This window comes from Chelonia mydas, chromosome 1, assembly GCF_015237465.2.
Source record: "Chelonia mydas isolate rCheMyd1 chromosome 1, rCheMyd1.pri.v2, whole genome shotgun sequence".
In the NCBI taxonomy this organism is placed as follows: Eukaryota; Metazoa; Chordata; order Testudines; family Cheloniidae; genus Chelonia; species Chelonia mydas.
This window is the reverse complement of record NC_057849.1, coordinates 286,680,199-286,702,174: the sequence shown is the minus strand read 5'-3', so window position 1 is coordinate 286,702,174 and position 21,976 is coordinate 286,680,199. Positions and strand designations below refer to the sequence as shown.

The following is a 21,976-nucleotide window of genomic DNA, read 5'->3' as shown; positions in this document are numbered from 1 at the left end:
ACTACAGACAATAGTTTCCTTCACTATACAGCCCTGATTCATCCTTAGAGCAGGTTCGTCCTGTACACTGCAAGAGGCAGGGGTCCTATGGAAATTACAGTACGTGTTAATAATTTGTATAGTCAATTGTCTGGCCACACTTTGGTTTGTTATTTCGTTATGAAATATACTCAAGAGACCAAATAACCAATTCAGTCAGGTTTATTAATATAGTACAGGAAAAGAGTTCTGCACAATACCAATCTCTTGAGAGCAGTCCTGTGCAGCATGTGTGCTCCTTGAAATTAGATCCTTAAAGCCATCTTTTTATACCCTACCTCTTTACTAGTAAAAGGTACTATATACATCACCTGAAACTGGATTCAATGAATCAGCTTTTTGCCTTGTTTATTTCTGGTACCATGGTGTACCCCTTTATCTTTTGTTCCAAACCCATGCACCCGAATTCCAGGTCATGATGCACCCTTAACATTATTCTGAGCACATTCATTCCAGGTACTAAGGAGCGTGAAGATTCTTCCTAGGCTTGTACCAGGTTAAATAGGTTTGTGAGGGTAACTTCCTTTCTGTTGCTATGAGGAAACAATTACACCTCTACCCCGATATAACGCGACCCGATATAACGCAGGTTTGCATACAACGCGGTAAAGCTCCGACACGCTGCTCAGAGCAGTGTGTAAAGGGTGCAGGACCGGGGCCGAGGGGTTGGATAAGGGGCAGAGGGTCTCGGGGGTGGTCAGGGGCTCCCCCCCAGTGTCTGGGAGGCAGGAGCTGTGGGGGGGCACTTTTGGGGCCCTGCAGTCCCAGAGTGGCCTGGGGGATTAGCGGGGGGCCAGGAGCAGCCCACTCCGCTTCCCTCGCCTCGGCCCCAGCCATATCGCTCGGGGGAGGGGGCTTGGGGGAAAGGATCCCCCCGCACTCACTGGCAGTGGTGGAAGCAGAGCAGCCCGGCCCCAGCCCGCTCTACTCTGCCAGCTTCCAGCCATGGCGCTCCGCTTCCCGCCGCTGCTGGTGAGTGCCTGTCAGGGGTCAGGGTGTGTGGATAGGGGTCGGAGCAGTCAGGAGGCAGGGAGCAGGGGGGTTGGGTAGGGGGTGGGGTCCTGGTGGTGATTAGGGAGGGGGGGTCTCTGGAGGAGGCGGTCAGGGAACAGGGAACGGGGGAGGCCAAAGCAAGTTCGATATAACATGGTCTCACCTATAACATGGTGAGATTTTTTTGTCTCCCGAGGACCGCGTTATATTGGGGTAGAGGTGTATATGATACTGACAGTCTTCCTACCTACTTAAGCCAAAGCTTTCTTCAGCAAATGGAAAGTGTTACGGAATAAGTGAACAGGATTATAACAAATGCACAGGCTAATTTGGGCTAAATATCTGTTATATTAATGCTTAATATGTGTACTTAATACCTCATATATATGTTTGCTATAAGTCAAGAATATGTGATCATGTAATTAAAAACTGTATCATAATGTATACACGCACAGGGTCAAATTAAGGTTGTACAAGCAGCCTTAATTCTGGCATTGCCTAATTTTTGAGTGCTTGTTTTTGCAACCTTAAAAATATTATTTTAATGTACTGATTTTTGCATGATTGCCTTAATTTAAAAAAATCAAACTGAAAAAACAGAAATTGCGTCTTGTAGCATCACATTGACACGTTTAGATCCACCACACAGACCTCCGCTGCTTGAGCTAAAGGAGTGAGGGCTGAATGCTCAAAGAAGTTAGATACCTGGAAAAATCACTCTGATTCTCAAAGCCTTAGTTAGGTGCATAAGTTCCTTTACAATGAATGGTAAGAGATAGGTGTCTTAGACTAGAGCCCTGCGTGGGACTATTTTTTTTTTAAAAATCCCACTCCTATCCCACCTTGCATTACACACTCCCACCCGCTCCTGCGTTGGTTCTTGCATTTTTATCCCGCTCCCACCAGCATACATATATATGGGATACACACACACACACTCCCACCAGCATATATATGGGAGATATATACACACACACACACAAAATTCAGGCACAATTTTTACCACGAATAGAATAAAACAAATCTTGCTTAAACCATATAAAAATATTTTAACTCTTGTGATAATAGACATCAAATCTCTTTCTAGGCCTCACTTAAATTTAAGTATTAAAATCTTTATTTTACAAAAAGAGAAAAACGTGCTTTACATTGCTGAAATTCTATTTATGACAAACTGATGAGAGATTTAGTATTTTCCCACAAATTACCACAGTCTTCCCCCCCCCGCCCCGATCATGCCCACAACAAACTATATTTTACCCGTTCCTGCTATTATCACAGCAGGTCTTAGGACCCATGGGATCACAGTCCCACTGCAGAGTTCTACCTCAGACTGCAATTCACAAAAGCCACCACACTAGACATGGAGGCGCCTAAGCTAGCCAGTGGAAGATGCTGATGAGAAGCGTATGTGCTAAGCCCTGCTCCTCTCATGGAGATAGGTGCCTGTTTGCAATTCTGAAGTTGGGTACCCTCTTTAGAGTTAGATGCCTTACGCTGTTTTAGCAAGGAGCTGTTTCCGGTGGTGGTGCCCACCTTCTAAATTTTAGACCAATAGTTAGGGCACTCACCCTGGGATGTGGGAGACCTAGGTTCAATTGCCATCTCTCTGCCAGAGCGGGAGGAAGACTTGATCAGACTTGATCTCCCATCTCTCAGGTGAGTGTTCTAACCATTGGGTAATGTGATATTTTTATGTGACATTCCCTCATTCTCTCCTGTTGAAGTTGTTGTACTCTGGATAAATAAATAGTCATTGGAGCAGGGGAACTGGATCCTGGGTCTCCCACTCATTGGGTGAATGTGTTAACCACCATGCTATACAGTCATTCTCATTCTTCTATATGCATTTTCTGTCACTTGCTCTCATTTCATTTGGACCCCATATGTGATTTAGGTGGTTGAATGCCTATTTTTCTGCCTGTTTGTCAATCAGTGTGTGACTTAGTTAGAAGATAGGTGACAAGACACCTTCAGAGATGCAGCTGTTACTCCTGGGGAAATTCTGCACCAAAAAATTTAAAATTCTGCGTATTTTATTTGTCAAAATAACACCATATAATCGCACCAGTTTCAATTATTTTAGTAATTTATTTCAAAATACCTGTCAGCAAGTATGTCTGTAACAATATAGATAATAAAAAAGATTCAGGAAATGTTTTTAGACAAATAGATTCCTTACTAGGCATATTAATACGGAATTCTGAGTAATAATTCATTTAAACTACAGTATAGAACCGTATTCCCTGGACCCCTCAGAAGCAGTGCAAAGACTTGGGGGAGTCGAGGTAACGGAGGAGCTGAGGGAGAAGGAAGTAATTGATGGAAGGAGGCTGGGTATGAACTTGAAGGGTTGTTGGGTATGGGCGGGAAAAGTATGGAACAGGTATTTTTGGGGGGCGGGGAGAGATTGTTAGGGAGCATCCCCATGCTGATCCTGGCTGACCCTTAGCCTCTCCCATTCAGTCAGGCACATGTGCCCCTGTCCCCATGTGTCTTTGTGCCCCCACTCAGCCATCCCCCTACCCCCTTGTAGCTCTGCACCCCTTTCGCCTCTGCCCATGTGTCCCTGCACCCTCTCAGCCACCCCCTCCCCTCATCTCCATGTGTCCCTGCACCTCCGTCCCCATGTGTCTCTGTGCCCCCACTCAGCCACCCCTTTCCCCCTGTAGCTCTGCATCCCCTCCCCCTTTGCCCTGTCGTCCCCCACTAGCCCTTATGAGCCCTGTCTGACCTCCCAGCAGCCCCACACTGTCTGTCTCCCGACCTGGCCTGACAGGCACTGTGAAGAAGGCAGGCTTTTTCTCTTCCCTATCATAGCTGGGGCTTGCCAGGAGCGGCTGCTGTGTCTAGCGCCGCAGCACCCTCTGGTGGGCAAAAGCCGGAACTGCAGAAGTTCTTTTCTGCTGGGAGCTGCTGCTCTGTTCTAGTGCCACTGCACGTTCTGGTAGGCAAAAGGTGGAACTGCAGCAACTTTTCAGCTGAAGCTGTTTTCTGCAAAAAATAAAAAATATGCGTGGTACATGAAATATGCACACGCACAGTGATGCAGAATTCCCCCAGGAGTAAGCTGTGTGCGTGCTCAGAGGCAGAAATGTAGGCACCTAGGGAATTTTTAGTGCAAAAACTTAGGCGTAGAGCGAGTGTAGGCACCTGCAGGGTTTGGCAGGGGTTTTGTGCATTGCCGTGGTACCAAACTCAGGTTTTAGCTGTCTGTAACAGGGACGTGGCATCTAACTCCTTTTGAGCATCTGGGCATACCTGATAGCAGTAGTACATTGTTATCCTCTATGTGGACCTGCACTAAGGGGGGATGAAACGCTTTTCCCATTGGTTTCACAGATATTTGAGAGCAGAGGAATGGTGAGGCTCGGGTGTTTGGGGTTCCATTCCAGGCTCTGCAGAGGAGTGTGCTCTAGCAGATGCAGACTTTTCTTCCCATTCCCCTGGAGCATGAACCCTTTTGCCCCATCCGACCCAACCTGACCCTGTCAAAGTCCTGTCTCTTTCTCATCCCAGCCCCATTCTCCTTACATAGTAAGTGACCGTCTCTAGTCCTCAGATTTTTCATCCTGGTTCTAGTCTTTTTCTCTCCTTCCCCTCTCCTTGTCTGATCTGTTGCTCTCTTTCCTCCCCCCTCCCCTGGCCAAACCCTCCACATTCCCCAGTCCTGTTTTCTCTCCCCAGGCTTCAATCTCAATGTCCCTACCTACTCCAGCTCCTTATCCCAGTCTGTTGCCCAGCCGGTCCCAGTTTTACCCCTATACCCTGGCTTATTATATCTATCTCTCCTGCCTCCACCTTTTCCCCCCTGCCATCCACTGGTCTCTTTGCCCCCCCTGTTCCAGTCTCTCCCCCCAATTCCTAGTCCCAGTTTCCCTCGAACACCCCCCACCCCCGCAAGCCTACAGTCCCAGTCTGCATCCCTAGATTCCTTGTCCCATCTTTTCTCCCATTGCTGGGCTGCCTCTTGTAGTCTCTGTATTCAAATCAGGCAGCTTCCTCTACCACACTGACTGGACCCAGTAGGGAGTGAATTCTGAGAATGGGAGAGACAGGGAGTCTCCCTGTTTTTATGTCTAGTCCCTCCACAGAGCACAGCAATCAGAGCTGTAATTGCAGGAAAAGTACTGCTCAGCCCTGGGCTGGAGCATGCTCAGTGTGTACAGAATCTTCGGATATTTTAGCTGTTAAACTCTAAGGGTTTGTTTACACTGCAGCTGCAGGTGTGATTTGCAGCTAATGTAGACAGACCCATGCTTGCTGTACTCTAACTAGCTTGCTAAGAATAGAAGTGAGGATGCCACAGCACGGCTGCACAAGCGAGTATGTACCCAGCAGGACTGGGTAGGTTTGTGCAGCCTACCCTGAAACCTGCACCATGGCATCCTCAGTTCTCTTTTTAGCAAGCTAACTAGAGTACAGGTAGTGTGGGTATGTCTGCATGAGGTGCAAATCACAGCTTTACTTAGCATATGAAAACTTCAATTTTTCAAAGGCTTATAACTTGGTGAGATTTGAGCAGATTTCCACAGGGGCAGCAAAAGGCACATCCCTCATACGAAGGCCACCTCAATGCCAAATTTCTAATCATTTGCTCCAAAGTATGGTGATGCAAGTGCTTTTCTAAATAAATAAAAAGGTCACCAGATTTTTTTAACACAGGCAAACAATGTGTTTTTTCCCTATCATCATTCTTGGAAACTGCAGAATCATTTTGGCTGAATCTTTCTGAAACAATTCAGTCTCAGGCAGTCACCTGGCATTGAACTTCAACCCAAAGGGTTAACGTTTAGCAAAGTTATAAGCAATTGAAAACTGGGTCTTATAATAGGAAGTGGTTGGGAAATCTTAATAGGCCATGCTACCAGCCCTACCTATCATATTTGGTTATAACCCAGGTTTTCCAAGATGTTTCCATAGTCGTTGGAGAACTGGTGCTTGATGTGTTTGACTGTTTTTAAGGGGTACATTTCAAAAACAGATTGAGGTGATTACATCACACATTTCAGCTGTCTATAGAATACAAGTAATGAGTAAAAAGCAGGAATGCTAGGAATGCAAGTAGTTTAAAACTTTTTTACGGTTCAGCGAAAATATGGAATGAAGGGGCAAGAGTCTGTTACTGAACTAATGTTTTGTTCGTTGTTTAGGGAAGCTTTTAAATTGATTGCTTCTCAAAGTTACACATAATTTTGGTGGATTTTTTTAACTTTCTAACTTTTGTTAGTACAGGCTAGACAATTGTATTAACTTCTTGTTTTCAGTTCTAGGAACAAAATAATTCCCAAAACATGTTCTTTGTTTGTTTAATACAAAAGTATGAACAGCCGTCATGTTTTTAACTGAATTACATTTTTATGGACAGATACGAGAATCTGATGCAGATCCACTTGGAAACAGAAATGGATGAAATTTCAGAGATACATACTAAACTATTGCTTGTAAGTGTCTAATATTGTAATAAGTTCTCCTCAAAATATTGAGTGTACCTGTATACAAGTCCAAAGATGCAGTTTTGAAAGATGCTTTCTACAAGGAAAAACCTCTAGATTTTCTTAGCAGCTTTCCTCTTCTTCTGAGAGTTTCTTTGCATATGAAAATTGTGATGTGGTTATTTTCTAAAGAAAAATACAGCTGTGTTATCTGGTACTTTACCAACTGGAAAGCTCTATAAACCAGCATTTCGGGAGGGTGTGTGGGGCATGGGCTGTGGGAGAGAGTTTGGGCGTGGGAGAGGGCTCAGGACAGGGGGTTGGGGAGGGGTTTTGGGGTGCCGGATTTGGGTAGCGTTCAGCTCGGGCGACTTCCCGCAAGCGGCGACATGTCCCTGCTGCTCCTCTGCACCTCCGCCTAGGAGCTGCAGGGATATGTTGGTGCTTGTGAGGAGCTGCCCGAGGTGAGCTCTGCCCAGATCTGGCACCCCAAAACCTCTCCCATGCACATTCGAGTGGAAAGAGCAATGTGTCCACTGAAGGAGTCATCCCAGATATCAGACACTCAAAAAAATATCCTTAGCACCAAGCTTTAAAAAATCTAAATGTGCTTGTTTTGCATTTCATTTGGAAGGATCCCAAAGTTCTTCACATATTTTGTAAAATGTGTATGAATCATGTCACTACCATGTCCTTTGAAATCTACAGAGTTTTAAATTAAAAAAGGCATATAATCATATCTAGTACCCTACTGGATTTTAGCTGTCCCTGTGCCCACCCTAACTCCCCTTTGTGGCTCATCTTGGGGATGGCGATTACATCTCTGCCATGCCAGGAATCTGATACTCAGGGTGATATAATGATGATGTCTCTGATGGGCTCTTTGTTGATTCTCTGCCGCTACTGGGCTCTTGAACCTAGTTGTCATGAAATAAAAACTGAATTTATTAGCAAATTACAGAAACAGAGAATATTAAAGTAAAATGGTAGGCACATAATACATTCATCTGGGCAAATACCATGGAAAGGTGGGGGTTTTTTAGGTAGGTCGTGTGGTTAGAAAGTTATTTTTTATGACATTTGTAGAGTTTCATGATTTATGTTTCTCAGTGACTTCAGATCTCCTCTGTTTAAAAGTGTGTGTGTGTATGTACATATATAATGTTTAGCTGCCAGCTCATGCAGACTCAACCTGGAATCTGAAAGTCAGTCTGAGTTCTTTCTGGATTGCACTCCAACAAACTAAAGATCATGCAATAAGAATTCAGTTAATAGTTTTTTGATATGCAAGCCAAAACAAAAGTCAGCTTGCTGTCTTCAAGCGCTATTGTTTCTGTAGTGTTAACAGTGTGAATAAAAAACACGAAATGCATTGGGAGATCTAGAGGAAGACTATCTTACTGTATTTTTCTTGTCTTTTGTAATGTGTTGGTTGCAGCATTTGTATGGTTGAAGGTTGGTGTTAGGAGGCTTCATGGAGAAAGAGTTTGATGCACTGAAGCAGGGAGGAAGTTCCAGGATTGGGCAGTATAGGAGAAAAAGCATGAAGATAAGTGAAAGAGAGAGACAAAGAGAAGATACTGCTTATTGAGAAAATAAATGTTAATCAGCAGAAATATTAACTCCAAAGAAGATACTTTTCCTAATAATGCCATATTTGTATGTTCTTAAAGTGAACATTTGAGCTGCTAAATACTTCGTAAGTTGTCTAGGCATATTCCTATAGTTGGAGACAATTAGTGAAGTGAGGACTAGGTGGTGGTGGTGGTATTATTATTATTATTATTTATTATCACTATAATAAAGTGAAAATGCACTGAATCCCATCTCAAGTGCAAGATCATTTGTGATTTTTGGCAATGGTAGTGGTGAAACTGTTGTTCTTAAGCAGCTTTCTAGCTCTCGGGGAACAATAGAGCCCAGTCTTCATGACATTGAAGATAAACTGTCTCCTGGTGGATTGCTGAGTGATACCTGGGCAAATCAGGAAGGCACACATCCCAGAGACAGAAAGTAAGTGACAACTTCACATTCATTACTTGAACATATTCTCATTTCTGGACTGACCTACATTCATTATAATTAACCTTTTGTTTCCACCCACCCCCACCCCCTTCTAGTCCAGAAAAGCTACAAGTATTGCTGAGTTCTATCACAGATATTTATTATCAGTTCAAGAAAGACAAAGCAGAACGTAGTAAGTAATTCTATTTTTAGTATACATTAAGAATAATTAAAAGTATAAAGGACAAGTCAGCCTTAAGTCTGTTCAGATATTTTTAGTAGTGATGGGGAGAAATGGCCAACAACCGTGAATATGTCCTGAGTGCTCTGTAGGACAACAGTTAGGAAAATAATCTGAGGGAATAAGTGAACCACAACTTTGGTTTTATAAATTTAAACATCTGCATTGAAAAAAGTAAATGTCCATGCTTGCTACCTAATGCTTACTCAGACAGGGATAAAACAATTCTGTAGGATGATGGCTAAATGTAATAGAATTAAATCAGTAATATCTTTGATTTCCTCTGATACTAGGACTTCCTTATAATGAGGAACAAATCCACAAATTTGACAAGTAAGTGTTAAAATTACATTTAAAAAATATCACTTGTGCTAAGGTCCCTGACAAATCTTTGGCAGTTACCTTTCCTGCTGGTTCCTCTTCGATATAGATTATAAGCTCTTTCGAACAGCAACTTTCTTTCAATTTCTGTCAAGCACGATGACAGATTTTATGCATATTTGTTAATCATAATTATCTGCTTTCTAGAGATGGGGTAACTTTATATACCTTGAAGTGTGGATGTTAATTAACCAATTGGTCTTTGTCTGAGGGCATATATGTGTTTGAGTGCATGTGTATGTAAAATACCGTGTACCCAGTAGACATTTTGTAATTCCTGCCTCCTTTCCAATTTGCTACTTTTAAGGAATGTCTGTGGTTGATTTCTCTCCCTAAAGTGTTCTGCCTTTGCTACTACCAGTGGAGCTCCAGTGTTTTCCCTTTGGGGTCTCCAAGTGTCACTTGGGATCCTGAGCACATCTCTTTGTACTCCATACACTCCCAAAAGGAAATTGCTAGAGGATGGCATAAAGTATTGCTTTCTGTTCTGCGATTGCAGTAATTTCAGCGGTGGTGGTCTGAGAACTCAGCTCCTAGATCTTGGGGCTTTTTGGTGGCAGCAGAATTACTGGCTGGCCACTCCAGTCTTAATTGTAGCACTTTATCACTGGGTAGGCAAGTGAGCAGTGTTCATTTCAGCTGCTTCCTGGGTGGATGCCGGTTGTGTGATATTAATGAGAAAACAGGTACTTTGTCCATATATAAACCATACAGGTAAGATTACCAACTAGCCATCATTCAAGACTTTGTTCAGTAAAAACCTAAACGCTGACATGGGAGTTGTAGTCTTTCAAAATTTCACATTCCATGATTCCACTTCCTAGTTCACACACACAAGCATGGTTAGTGCTGAGACCACTACCTATCAAGCTGACCAATATTGTCTGACTATGTCCTCCTTCTTTGCTCATCTGTATCCACCTCTTATCTTACGCTTAGACTGTAAGCTTAATGGGGTATGGGTCTGCCTTTTTGTTCTGTTAGTACAGTGCCTAGCACAGTGGAGTCATGGTCCATGACTGATGCTGCTAGTCACTATGGTAATACAAATAATGAATTATAATAAGAAGTTCCTCTGTCCTTTCTATCCATCATTTCCTTTCCTTAAATATAATCAAGGTTTCAAATTTCAAATGGAAAAAGTAGTATGAGTGCATAGTTTGTAAATAATAGTTACAACTAGCCAAATTTTTGCCTCAAATGGGACATTGGAAATTGGAACATCTTGGAAATTAATTTTGAAATATAACCTGGCAGTTCATCCAGTATAAACACATTATGGTAGCACACAAAATAAGTTGGATAAAGGTTTTTTAGACATTTTAAATCTTCATATATACCTCGTATGCCTCAAAACTTAAAAAAAATCATTTGGGGAATGAAGTCCTGCAAGTGATATAACAATATTCAGTTGATTATTTCTGTATTGCAGGCAGAAGCTGAATTTACATGCCACAAAAGCCATCTCTCTGTTCAAAGATGAATGTGTCAGCAAGTATGAGACATTTTTGGACAAGGCAGAGGACTGGATGAGGCAAGAGACTGATTCATTAGAGTTCAACATCGTGACAGCACCATGATTTTGCTGATTGCCTTTTTAAAATACTTTTTTTTTGCTTCCAGAAAGATGCTTCATTTAAGGAAACAGTTACTGACGATCACCAGACAGTGTTTTGATATTGAAGAAGAGGTATCCAAATACCAGGACTATATAAATGAGGTATACTGGTCCTAAATTATGTCCAGTTTTTAGACTGAGTGAGCAAAGGATTCTATTCCATTTCCCTCAACAGGATAGTTTACCAAGTTCCACTTACATCTGTGCAAACCTGCTGAGAGTAATAGGGCTGCACAGATGTAATAGTTTGGCCTGTAGAAGCTGTATTGCTAGTGATGTGTGAGCTGGATAGAACACCGCCTGATTCAGAGTCCAGACTGAGTTTACAGGATCAGCAGTTTAAAAAAAAACAACTGAGCAACTTTAGATGTTTTTCAGTGATTCCATCTCAATCTTTTCTATGTGGCTCCCATCACCATAATCTCTGAGCGTCCTGAACATTAATGAATTTATCTTCATACATTCTTCTGAGGTTGAGATGTATTATCCCCATTTTATAGACAGGGAATTGAGGTGCAGAGACTAGCTTAAGCTCTCTCTCACTCTGTGGCAGAGTTAAACCAGATTCTTGTGTCCCAGTCTTGTGCCTGAGCAACAGAACAATGAAACCCCACAGTGTCGTTTTTACAGTCATTCTTCACAGTAAAACCACGTTTTAGGAACAATATACAATTGGAAGAAACTGTTCAAATCTCTGCCATGAGGCCAGAATTATTGAATTTTTTAGCACTCGGACAGTTGCCATTTGGAGTGCAGATCTATTCAGAGCCACCAGAATCAGTTCAAAACCAGGTTCCTGGGGAAAAATCAGAGGCATGAAAGTGTATATCTTGCTTTCTTCTGCAGAATCTAACCATTCATTAAAGATGTGTCAAACGTTTAAGACATTCAGACATGATATGTATTAGTCATCATTATACAGTGTCCCCAAATACAGAAAGAAGTCTGAGGGCAAATAAACATATTTTAGTACAACAAAATTACTTTTTTAAAAAAACACAAGTGTAAAAAGGGGGGGAATCCAGCTGATCTCCCTGAGCAAAAGTCTGAGAGGAGCAGGGTCATTACTATATTTATTAATAATGTTACTTGTGCCTAGGAGCCCCAGTCATGGATCAGATCCCTTTTATGCTAGGCACTGGACAAACATACAACAGGGAGATTGTCTCTGTTCTTGAGAGCTTACAAAGAGTAAGATGAGAGAATGCAACAGACAGACAGGGGAGAGCATGAGTCAATACTACTCAGCATGATAGGCAGCACACAGCTGCCTAACCATAGTCATGGCTTTGGTAGGGGAATATTTCAAGGAGGGATTTGAAGGTGGACATTGAAATGCACATGGCAGTTTGTTGGCCTGTGATCATGTTACTTACTTACCTTATTTATTTATTGCAGTTACAAGAAACTCTGCGACAGAAAACGTTTGCAGCTTCCACTGGGATCAAACATACAATGAATCCAATCTATCCAAGTTCAAACACTTTAGTGGAAATGACTCTTGGGTAAGAATTAGGTGGATAATTGTAATACTTTCATGTGCTTTCTATAGAGGAATTAGAGAAAATTTGTGTTTTTATCGTTGACTTAACTTGCCTTTCCATTTTTAAAGCAGTTAAGTGGCTACGGCATAAAGGTCAGGCATTTTCTGTCGGTTACAAAAACAAACTGGTATTTCTGAATGCTGATGTACTTATGGACATGAGGGAAAAATCATACCATTCACTGTTTTCATTTATTACTTTTGTCAGATTTTGTTCTCAAGCCAACTTAATATGCTTCTCCTTTATTTTGTACACGATTGCAAGTTACTGAAAACTTCATTGTGATGAGTCACTCTAATGTTTAGGCATCTTCAGAATATTTTTTCTTCCAATTTTATTATTAGAGAAACTGTTTCTATTATACCATTTTGACACATTTATTTCATAATGAATGTAACATTAAAACTGGCATGCAATGGATAAAACTGTTTATAATCACTGAAGACCTTTCTTTTGCTTTTTGTTATACAGTATGAAGAAACTGAAGGAAGAAATGGAAGGTGTTGTTAAAGAACTAGCTGAGAATAACCACATTTTAGAAAGGCAAATAGTAATTTTTACTTTTTGGTGGGGGGTGTTATAATTTGGTATGGAAGTTAATGGATGCAGGGAGCTAGAAAATGGGCAATTTTATCTCTTGGACAACTGTAGTATAGACACCTGTTTCCAAATTGTTGTTCTGAGACATGTTTCAAGCTGATATGGCCACAGTTGTTGTCTTTATTTGAAAACAATGCTATTTGTTCCATTACTGTGGAAGTCAATTTGTGATGCAGGTAAAAGCACCAAGAGAGCTGAAATTACCTAGGGTCACTTAGTGGAAATAACTGTTGCTCAGAGTGGTGAATGCTGGATTTACACAGTATTTCTTGCAGTGATCCACAGGCTCGTATCTAAACTTTTTTAATTTTCAGATATCACTTTAAGTTTAATAACTATGGAATGATACCAATCTGTATTAGTCATTCTGCAGTTTTAGCATGAGCTGTGATGAAATAGCACTGAGAAAACAAGTCAATCATACTTTTTATAACCATGCTGAAACAATGCTTTCTTTAATGGCACTGAAAACGATTCTGTTCTGTCTATGCTAGCAGTCAAATCATTTTCATTCACTGGTTCAGGGGTATCCACTGCACATGGCAGCTATTAGTAATGGGTCCATTTCCTACACAGGTGTTACGATCTGCCTAAGGCCTCCTAGTGAGTTAGTGAGTCAGTGGTAGTGCTGGGCTAAGAACTCACTTGTTTCTGATTCTTAGTCCTGTGCTTAGATCATTCAGTGACCTGTTGTATACACACTCTTCATGTGTCTCCAAGAATACTATTTTAAGAAATAAATGTGTGTTGGGGTGTGGCAAGAGAGGAGGAAAGAACATAATTAAGTTATAGTTAAATGAACTCAAAAAAGAAACACGTTAATTTTATTCTAGAGTAAGTGTTAATTTATTGTGCATTAAATCAAGTTTAATCAGCTAAGAATAAAATGTTTCTTTCACTTTAGATTTGGTGCTTTGACTGTGGATGGTGGCCTGCGGAATGTAGACTGTATCTAGTCAACAAAGGATCATGAAAAGACTGTTCATTTTCACAGAAAAAAAAATGCTATAAGGGGCTTTTAAATGCAGAAAAAACATTCTGTACAGCAATTTTTTTCTGCAACTCTAGTATTTAACAAAATTATGTAAATATGTATATACTGTAAATATAACAATTATATCAGTTTTTTGTTAATGTTAAAATAGAATTACTGTTAAATTTTCTGACCTGGTTATAAATTTTATCCCTTTAAGGAACTATGGCAAAGGATTACGGCAATAATGCTAAATAGACATTCATTGAATGTTGACTTTTGGGTCACGATTTACTTTTGTTTCTTGAAAGAGAATTTGTGGCTTGAACTAGCTTGCATTCAGAGAAGTTATGAATAGTTTTTAAAACAGTGGTCCCGAAACTGTGCGACGCACCCCCTTAGGGGTGTGTGGAAGAATGTTTTGGGGGCACACAGCAGGGCCCAAGTCAGTCCCCACAGGGGGTGGGGTGGGAGTACCACCCAGCTGTGCAGTAATGCAGGAGGGGGGCATAGACAGATTCCATTACTGGTAAGGGGGGAGTTGCGACAGGAAAAGTCTGGGCACCACTGTTTTAAAGGGCGCTTGGGCTTCCCTTAATACCAGTGTGTTATTTCAGAACCTAGTCAATGACTCATGATCAACTACAGTACTTGAATGAAGACCATTTGATCTTGTCTTTGCATCTGTAATTCAATGTGAACAGCGTGCATTTAGGACAAAGAGAGGAGATACGTTTCTTCCCCCTTGTCTACCAAGTTAATAGTCCACTTGTGTGTGAGAAAATAAATTCACAAGGTTTTTAGTCCTGTCCATGTTGGGTGCCATGTTCTCCATGATAATCATTTGGCTAAGTATTATGGGAGTTTAGTGTTGGAGTCCATAAATCACTTTGTCTTGCTTCAGTGCTAGTTTAACATCAGCAAAATAACTATTTTTTAAAAACGTAATTCTCAGAAAGGGACCAAAACCAACAAAGTACAGTGTCACAGCTTATGACTAATAAGATGTTAAACTTGGGAGGGAAAACCTAGTAATACTTTCTGTGGTGCCCCATACTGAAGGCTTCTGGCATCTAACAAAAATTATTTGAAACCAAAAGCAGCTACTAAATAGAAAAGTTAGCACATTCAAAACCAGTAACTGCACGCAGCCCAACCCCAAATACAAAGTTAATACTACACCCTGCTCCTCCAACACTGCACAACTCAGCCCAAAACATGGAGAAGAAAACTGTCTCCTCCAAAACCTATGAAATTAAAAAGGAAGCAAATATCCTGAGTTTCGCCACTGATGTAGTCTGCTACATATTGTTGAGGAAGAGCATTCAAGGATCATGGGCCTACTGGAGCAAAGGCCTCATCCTTTCTCTTTTGAGACAATGCCATGGATGGCCAACAGTTCCATCTCTGCCATTCCTATTTGCAATAAGGCATATAGGGTAAAGCATATAGGGTAACATTTAGTTCCTGAGATAGATTAGTCCTAGATTATTTCATGCTTTTTATAAGCACAGTAAAACCCTGAAGCATGCAACCAAATAAAAAGCAGCCAGTAACAGGTACACATGTGTAAGACTCAGTTTTGTGATGTTTATTCCCCTGTCTTTCTGCCCCCATCACAGTATAAGAATAAAAATTTCAAAACATTAAAATGTATTTTATACTTAAAATAGAAATTATGAAGTTGGTGTTTCTGGTTGGTTGCTCCAGTATTAAAGTAGTATATACACTGTTTTACAGTCTCTAATACTGGGTTGCTATCATTGCCTATTCAAATATCATTTACCCCTACGTATGGTAAAAGATGCTCCTCAGCTTGCAAACTTTTTGGAAAAAATTGCTCTGCAAAATTGGTGCAGCAATTTTGTTGCCCAAAAAAGAAAGAAAAAAAATCCATTTTTTCTGGGTTAGCCATGTCATTTAAAAGTGTTTACTTCAAAGTATTTAAATTATGGAAATATTTTAGAGCCTGATTGTGTTAGCATGCACATGAATGACTTCATGTCGGTAATCCTGCTGCATGTTAGTAAATTTTATGTGCATAGATGTTTGAAGAATCAGGTTCTTAAATTGTACATAAATGTATATTGGAATAACAGATTATTTCTATGTCTATGTTATTTTTTTCTTTATTTTAAGGAATTTTAACTTTGTAAAACAAATTATATTGGTTGAAAGATTGAATTTTCAGAGAAAAGACAATTGTAAGAGGAATAGAGGAGTCTTATTTCTCCTACATTGAAGCAGTCTGAATGGGGAGGGTTAATCGTTGTAAACATAGAGTTTGTATGCCACAGTGTACAGTCGCTTACTATTTTCACAAGGATGAAAATGTTTAATGTTTTTTTTCTATCATGTTGCTTCATAACATGTTCATTTTAAAACACTGCTGGTTTTAGTCTTGTAAATCCACCAATAATGTATATCGGCTTGTTAAAATTGTTTTGAAAAAGTAATTTGTTACAAACTGGCTAATGGACTTGAAGTAATCAGTTAAGCATATTACTGATTACTTTCTTATGAAACATCCCGTATTGGCTTTAGTCCTTGATGCATGGTGTGTGGTGTACCATGAGATTGGCTGCGTTCATACCAACTGTCATAATATTGTCAATCCTTAATATGGAAAGTAATAGGTTTGCCAAGACAGACAATTGACAGTATTATAGGGTTTTTTTCCCCCTCTGAAACGGAATTACTACTTTAGAGTTATAGTGTTAAGTAACTGATTAAAGTAACACATTAGCAAGCCCGTCTACATATTAATTGTAAAATTGCATGAGTGAATGACTTATATACATAAATACAATATCAACCATTTATTCTAAGGTGTGTCTTTAATTTCCAGGCTTCTTTTCATCATTTATTTTCATTTTGTTTCGTAAAAATTGGCTTTTAATTTTCATGATATACCACTATTTCCCCCTTAAACTCAAATGAAATATAAGGAATAAAATTACAAGTTTCAAACCATTATTTAGATTGCAGTAGCAGCAAAAGTGTGCTCAGTACTGTCCTAATACAGAAAAGAGCATTTCTGTCCTGCACAATAATGGAAGCACTAGCATAGACTAGGTGCCAGCAGCAACAAACTTTTTCACCACTGTATTGTTTAAACTTGTTCTGAGCAGTGTGGGTGTGCACATGTTGTGTCCCCTCAGTGCTCATCCTACTGATACCTTTTCTGCACAGGAGCTCCCACTGAATCTTGCTAATTCAGTAGCAGAAGTTTTAAGAAAAAGGTCACTGTGGACACAGTATGTGGGACTTCATAAAATACCTACAGGGTATAATGCTACAGCATGGATTACAAAAGGCGGCAGGAGACACTTCACTCATAAACATTTTAAAAAGTTGAACAAGCCTTGAAAGGGAGTAAAAGTGAAACAAGGAACAAACAAGCTAGACAAACTGGTTTGGGTAAAATTAGAACCAGTCTCTAGCCAATTCTGAAACAGCTTGCTCTTTCATTTAAGTTTGACTGCTAAGTATTCCAATACATAACTTTCATGCATGTTTCCTAACTCTCACTTTCTGATTCTGATTATTTTTGATGGATGTATTAACTGTAATAGTTCCAAAAAAGACTAATCTCCAACCAACCAACCAACCTGAGACTAATCGTTTAATTGAAGCGGAGAGGAAAGGTATCCCCTTAGCCCTAGTGCTTTCCAAAAAGCATTATTGTATACAGAAGAGACTAGGGTAACAGAGGAGACTAGGGTCTGGTCTATGCAAAAAGGTTTACCACCACAGCTGTGCTGGTTAGGAGCGTGAAAAAAATCACAGCCTAACCAACATTGCTATGTGGGCAAAAGCCCTAGTGTAGATGCGGTTCTACCAGCAGAAAAATCCTTTTACCTATATAGCTTATTTCATGCAGGGAACTCTTGTCAGTATAAGCTATATTTCCACTTCGAGGATTTGCCAGAGTAGCTATACTGGCAAAAAATCTAGTTTCAACAAGATCTAAGCATGCATGGAAGAACCTCTGCAGTACTGTAGCAAGGTCATGTAGCAACTGCTTTAGTTAAGGTTATAAAAGTTACTGTAAACCTCCTTTTTCAGTCATTCAAACTTTCTAAAAGCTTTGTGTCTTGATCTGAAGTTTTTCATGTCTAATGCCAACACAAAGTTTATTTTGATTAACTGAAGCACACTTCAATCAAATCTGAGTTCTGTAGAGCTTAAAAAGCAAGTTTTCCTATTTAATAATAGTGCGACTTATTTGTATCACAAAAACAGATGAACTGTTACATGTGAAACTTTGTATGGCTATAGACCTTGCTCTGCAATGTACATGATTCACTACAGTTTAGAAATATGGGGTGAAAAAACTAGAGTTGTTGGTGTTTAAAATTTGCCCAGCTACTCATATTAAACACAGCTAAGTTCTGAGTTATGATATGAATCCTGAATGTGCTACATATATGCGCAAAGCTAACTTAGCTTACCAATAAAATCCCTAGTCCCTTACTTGCTAAAAACCAGTGCGGGCATTTTTTCAAAAGTTTAAAGGAATCCCAGAACTTGGAAAAGGGATCTCCCTCCTGGACTACTCCAGTATTCTCCACCAAACTACTTTTGCCCATGGCTTGGGGCACATTGGGACATTTTGCTATAAAGTAAAGCTTGTCTGTGCAGGACACAGCTTTCTGAGCAATGAGTCCAAGACTGTGGCACAAACTTTCAAAAGAACTTATCAGCAGAAACCTTAGCACCTTCCCCTCTAAGTGCCACTTCTTCCACCTTGTCTTCTCTAATAAACATGTACATTAAACAAACAAACTCTACCAAAATGAAATACTGCACTGCACACAATTTTCTGGGGGAAGAGGTTGAGAGCGAGAGAACAAACTACATAAGACAGACGTTAGTCATGTTCAATGTACTACTGGATCGCGCTCATGTACTATGGGGATGAGGGCGGGTGGTATAAGAGTCTATTATGGTATAGTGGTAACTGGGCCATAGTTAAGATTACATTACAGTTTTAAGAGGAATTTTAAACTTGTATTTGTAAAAATCTCAAAAATGGCAAAAAATACAAACTTTGAGCATTTTGAAATTTTCATGGTGGTTTGATAAAAAGATGAATTGATACAGAAAGATTAAAAAATCATCATCCTTTCTGGTGATTTTATACACAGGATTGACCCACTTTTCTTTGTACCCCTTTTGCAAGAAACCTAAAATACTATGCAATCTGTCTTTTGGGTACATTTTTGTTCCTTGTGTATTGATTCTCACGAAAGCTTATGCTCAAATAAATTTGTTAGTCTCTAAGATGCCACAAGTACTCCTTTTCTTTTTGCGAATACAGACTAACATGGCTGCTACTCTGAAACCTGACAGTAATGTGTGTCTATAGAATATTTTATTTCTATTTAGTCATAACACAAGATATGTCAAATTTTAATTTGGTGACATTCGCTCTGGGAAGGAGAACTTTCCTGAGCTGGGAAAGAGGAGAGCAGGAGTTTGTATTGTCAATTTTAAGTGCTCTTGCAATTCACTACCCTTATGATTGACTACACCCCCAAACCCCAGCCTAGAAGACAGGGAAGAGGTGTTGAAACTCTTCCCCCTCGCCCTCTGCAAGCAGAGAATCTAGGTATCTAATATGACAAACCCCAATTTTGTCCACTGCATCACACAGTTTCCTTTCAGAGTGAGTAAACCAGATTTCCTTTTCCTCTCTGTAACTACTGTAAACCACACTCCTCTCCCAGAGCCAAGTATAGAATCCAGGATTCCTGATTGCCAATATTCTACTACTGACTGGTAAACAGTTGTGTAATCCATTGTTAGTGTGTCAATTCCTCTTCCAGTGGCTGTTCTAGAACAGGACTAGTAATTACTGTATTTCTGTAGCTCAAAAAGTAAAGGCCTAAGCTAGGGATCTGAAGGTCAAAGAATTCAAATCCTGCTGCTGGACTGTGTGAAGGCTGGCATGGTCACATGTGATTCATACAGTAAAAAGATGTCTTTAAAACAGGTTTGTACCTAAAAACTATGACAAACTGTAAATTATGGTATGGATCGCCAAAATACATGTTTCGCATTTCACCTCTCTCTGTCTCACTCTGCTTGTAGCCCATTGGTCAAAGTGTGTGTTGTGTCCCCTCAGTGCCCAACCCAGAGAGCATGAGAGTCTGTAACAATTCTCATCATGAGAATGTGGCTTTTCAGCACAAGCCATAAAGACTCATGCTTTTAGCTCTGAAAGTTGTTTCAATCACTGGTGTTGGCCAACATGGCAGCCATCATACTTTCAGGTGTCCATAGTGGCATGTTTGAAGGTTGAGAGGAATGCTTCATACTGGCGGAGAAGGGGGAGAGCAACCGGCAGACCTCGGGGTATAATGCAGATGTGTGCATGCTGGAGCTCCTGCTGGCTGTATCCAGGTTCTGGAAGTCCACAACAGGCTGTGAAGTGTTTCAGTAAGTGAATGATTACAGACTCCTTCTCGGAAGTTCCCTCCAGATGACAGGTTATATCAGGGGTGGGCAAACTACGGCCTGCGGGCCACATCCGGCCTGCCAGCCGTTTTAATCCGGCCCTCTAACTCCCACTGGTGACCAGGATGTGGGGCTTGCCCCGCTCCAGCCGGGGAGCAGAGTTGGGGGCCGCTCCACGTGGCTCCCAGAAGCAGCCGCATGGCCCCCCTCTGGGACTCCAGCCAAGGAGCAGGGTTGGGAGCTGAGCCATGCGGCTCCCGGAAGCAGCAGCATGGCCCCCCCCCCCCCCAGCTCCTATGTCATAAGGGCAGTCAGAGGCCTTCACCCTGCATGCTGCCCCCGCCCCAAGAGCCGCCCCTGCATCTCCCATTGGCCGGGAACCGAAGCCAATGGGAGCTGCAGGGGCGCTGTCTGCGGATGTGCAGAGCTACCAGGCCATGCCACGCATAGGAGCCTCCTCCTGGGGCTCAAAGCTAAGAGTGCAGGGTCTGGGAGGGAGTTATGGTGTGGGAGGGGGCTCAGGGTTGGGATGCAGGATCTGGAAGGGTGTTAGGGTGCGGGAGTGGGCTGGGGTTAGGGGTGCAGGGTCTGGGTGGGAGTTAGGGTGCGGGAGTGGGCTGGGGGTGCAGAGTCTCGGAGGGAGTTAGGGTGCGGGAGCAGGCTGGGGATGGGGGGTCTGGCCAGGAGTTAGGGTGCGGGAGGGGCCTCAGGGCTGGGGCAGGGGGTTGGGGTGCGGAGCACTTACCTGGAGTAGCTCCCATTTCGTGCGGGGTGTGCAGGTGCAGGGAGTTCAGGTGGCTCATATTTAGCTTGTGACCCCCAGATCCCTTTCTGCAGTACTCCTACCTAGGCAGTCATTTCCCATTTTTTGTGTGTGCAGCTGATTGTTCCTTCCTAAGTGGCGTACTTTGCATTTGTCCTTATTGTATTTCATCCTATTTACTTCACACCATTTCTCTAATTTGTCCAGATCATTTTGAATTTTAAATTTTGAATTTGTAATGAAAGAGTGTCATGAAGCAGAGGCACAAGGAGGTAAAGTTAAAGTTGCAACGTTCATTTTAACTGGCTTCTTGACTTTGAAGGGCTTAACTCTAATGCTGCTTCAAGTGCCTACGTAGGAGACGCTCAAAAATAACGTGTTTCGGTCTCCACTGCTTCCTGCTCCGCTAGCTTGCAAAAGATTAAACACAGACCTCATAAAAAAATACATTTATTAAAAAATCTCAAACTTTGTGTAATGCTCTGCGATTGATGAACCCAGCCACCGTTGACCAAAGCTGCCAGAACGTAATTGTCCTTGACCAATATACTTAAATTGCATTTTTGTCCTTTAGTTTTCAAAGCATTGTAAAAAAAAAAAGTAAAGAAGAGTTATTAGCGTATTGCAGAGCACAATAAAAAAGAAGAGACATATGAAGCAATCTGCTGGAGATGCAAGCTGATCTAGGAGATAACTCACGGGTTTAGCACAACAGAAAGATGGGCTTTGTTTCCAGCTCTGCTACAAAATTCCTCTGTGACGGTGAGAAGTCCCTTAGGCTCCCTGAGGTACAAAGAGGTTATCTGTACATAAGAGTAATATTTGACTCCCACCACACTCCCCAGCAGTTTCTGGGAAGCACAGAAAATTAAGAGCAGGAGTGTAAGTAATAAGACTAGAATTCAGAAATTCTTGGTGTCCAG

The 21,976-nt window shown here is 41.2% G+C and overlaps 1 protein-coding gene across 10 annotated transcripts in view; it reads left to right on the top strand.

Annotated features, from left to right (window-relative positions):
- Positions 1-16,656, top strand: part of TBK1 (TANK binding kinase 1) — a 59,259-nt gene extending 42,603 nt beyond the window's left edge. For 5 of the 10 annotated variants that reach the window (XM_043548456.1, XM_037887352.2, XM_043548469.1 and 2 more), the window contains 9 exons: positions 6,401-6,476; positions 8,359-8,480; positions 8,588-8,664; positions 9,006-9,045; positions 10,526-10,627; positions 10,717-10,813; positions 12,110-12,216; positions 12,727-12,798; positions 13,760-16,656. In XM_043548456.1, coding sequence (XP_043404391.1) covers positions 6,401-6,476; positions 8,359-8,480; positions 8,588-8,664; positions 9,006-9,045; positions 10,526-10,627; positions 10,717-10,813; positions 12,110-12,216; positions 12,727-12,798; positions 13,760-13,811 — 745 coding nt within the window. In that variant the 3' untranslated portion in view covers positions 13,812-16,656. Of the gene's footprint in view, positions 1-6,400; positions 6,477-8,355; positions 8,481-8,587; positions 8,665-9,005; positions 9,046-10,525; positions 10,628-10,716; positions 10,814-12,109; positions 12,217-12,726; positions 12,799-13,759 lie in introns of all 10 variants that reach the window. The other 5 variants (XM_037887333.2, XM_037887359.2, XM_037887369.2 and 2 more) reach the window with 1 other exon arrangement.
- The last annotated feature ends 5,320 nt before the right edge of the window (positions 16,657-21,976 follow it).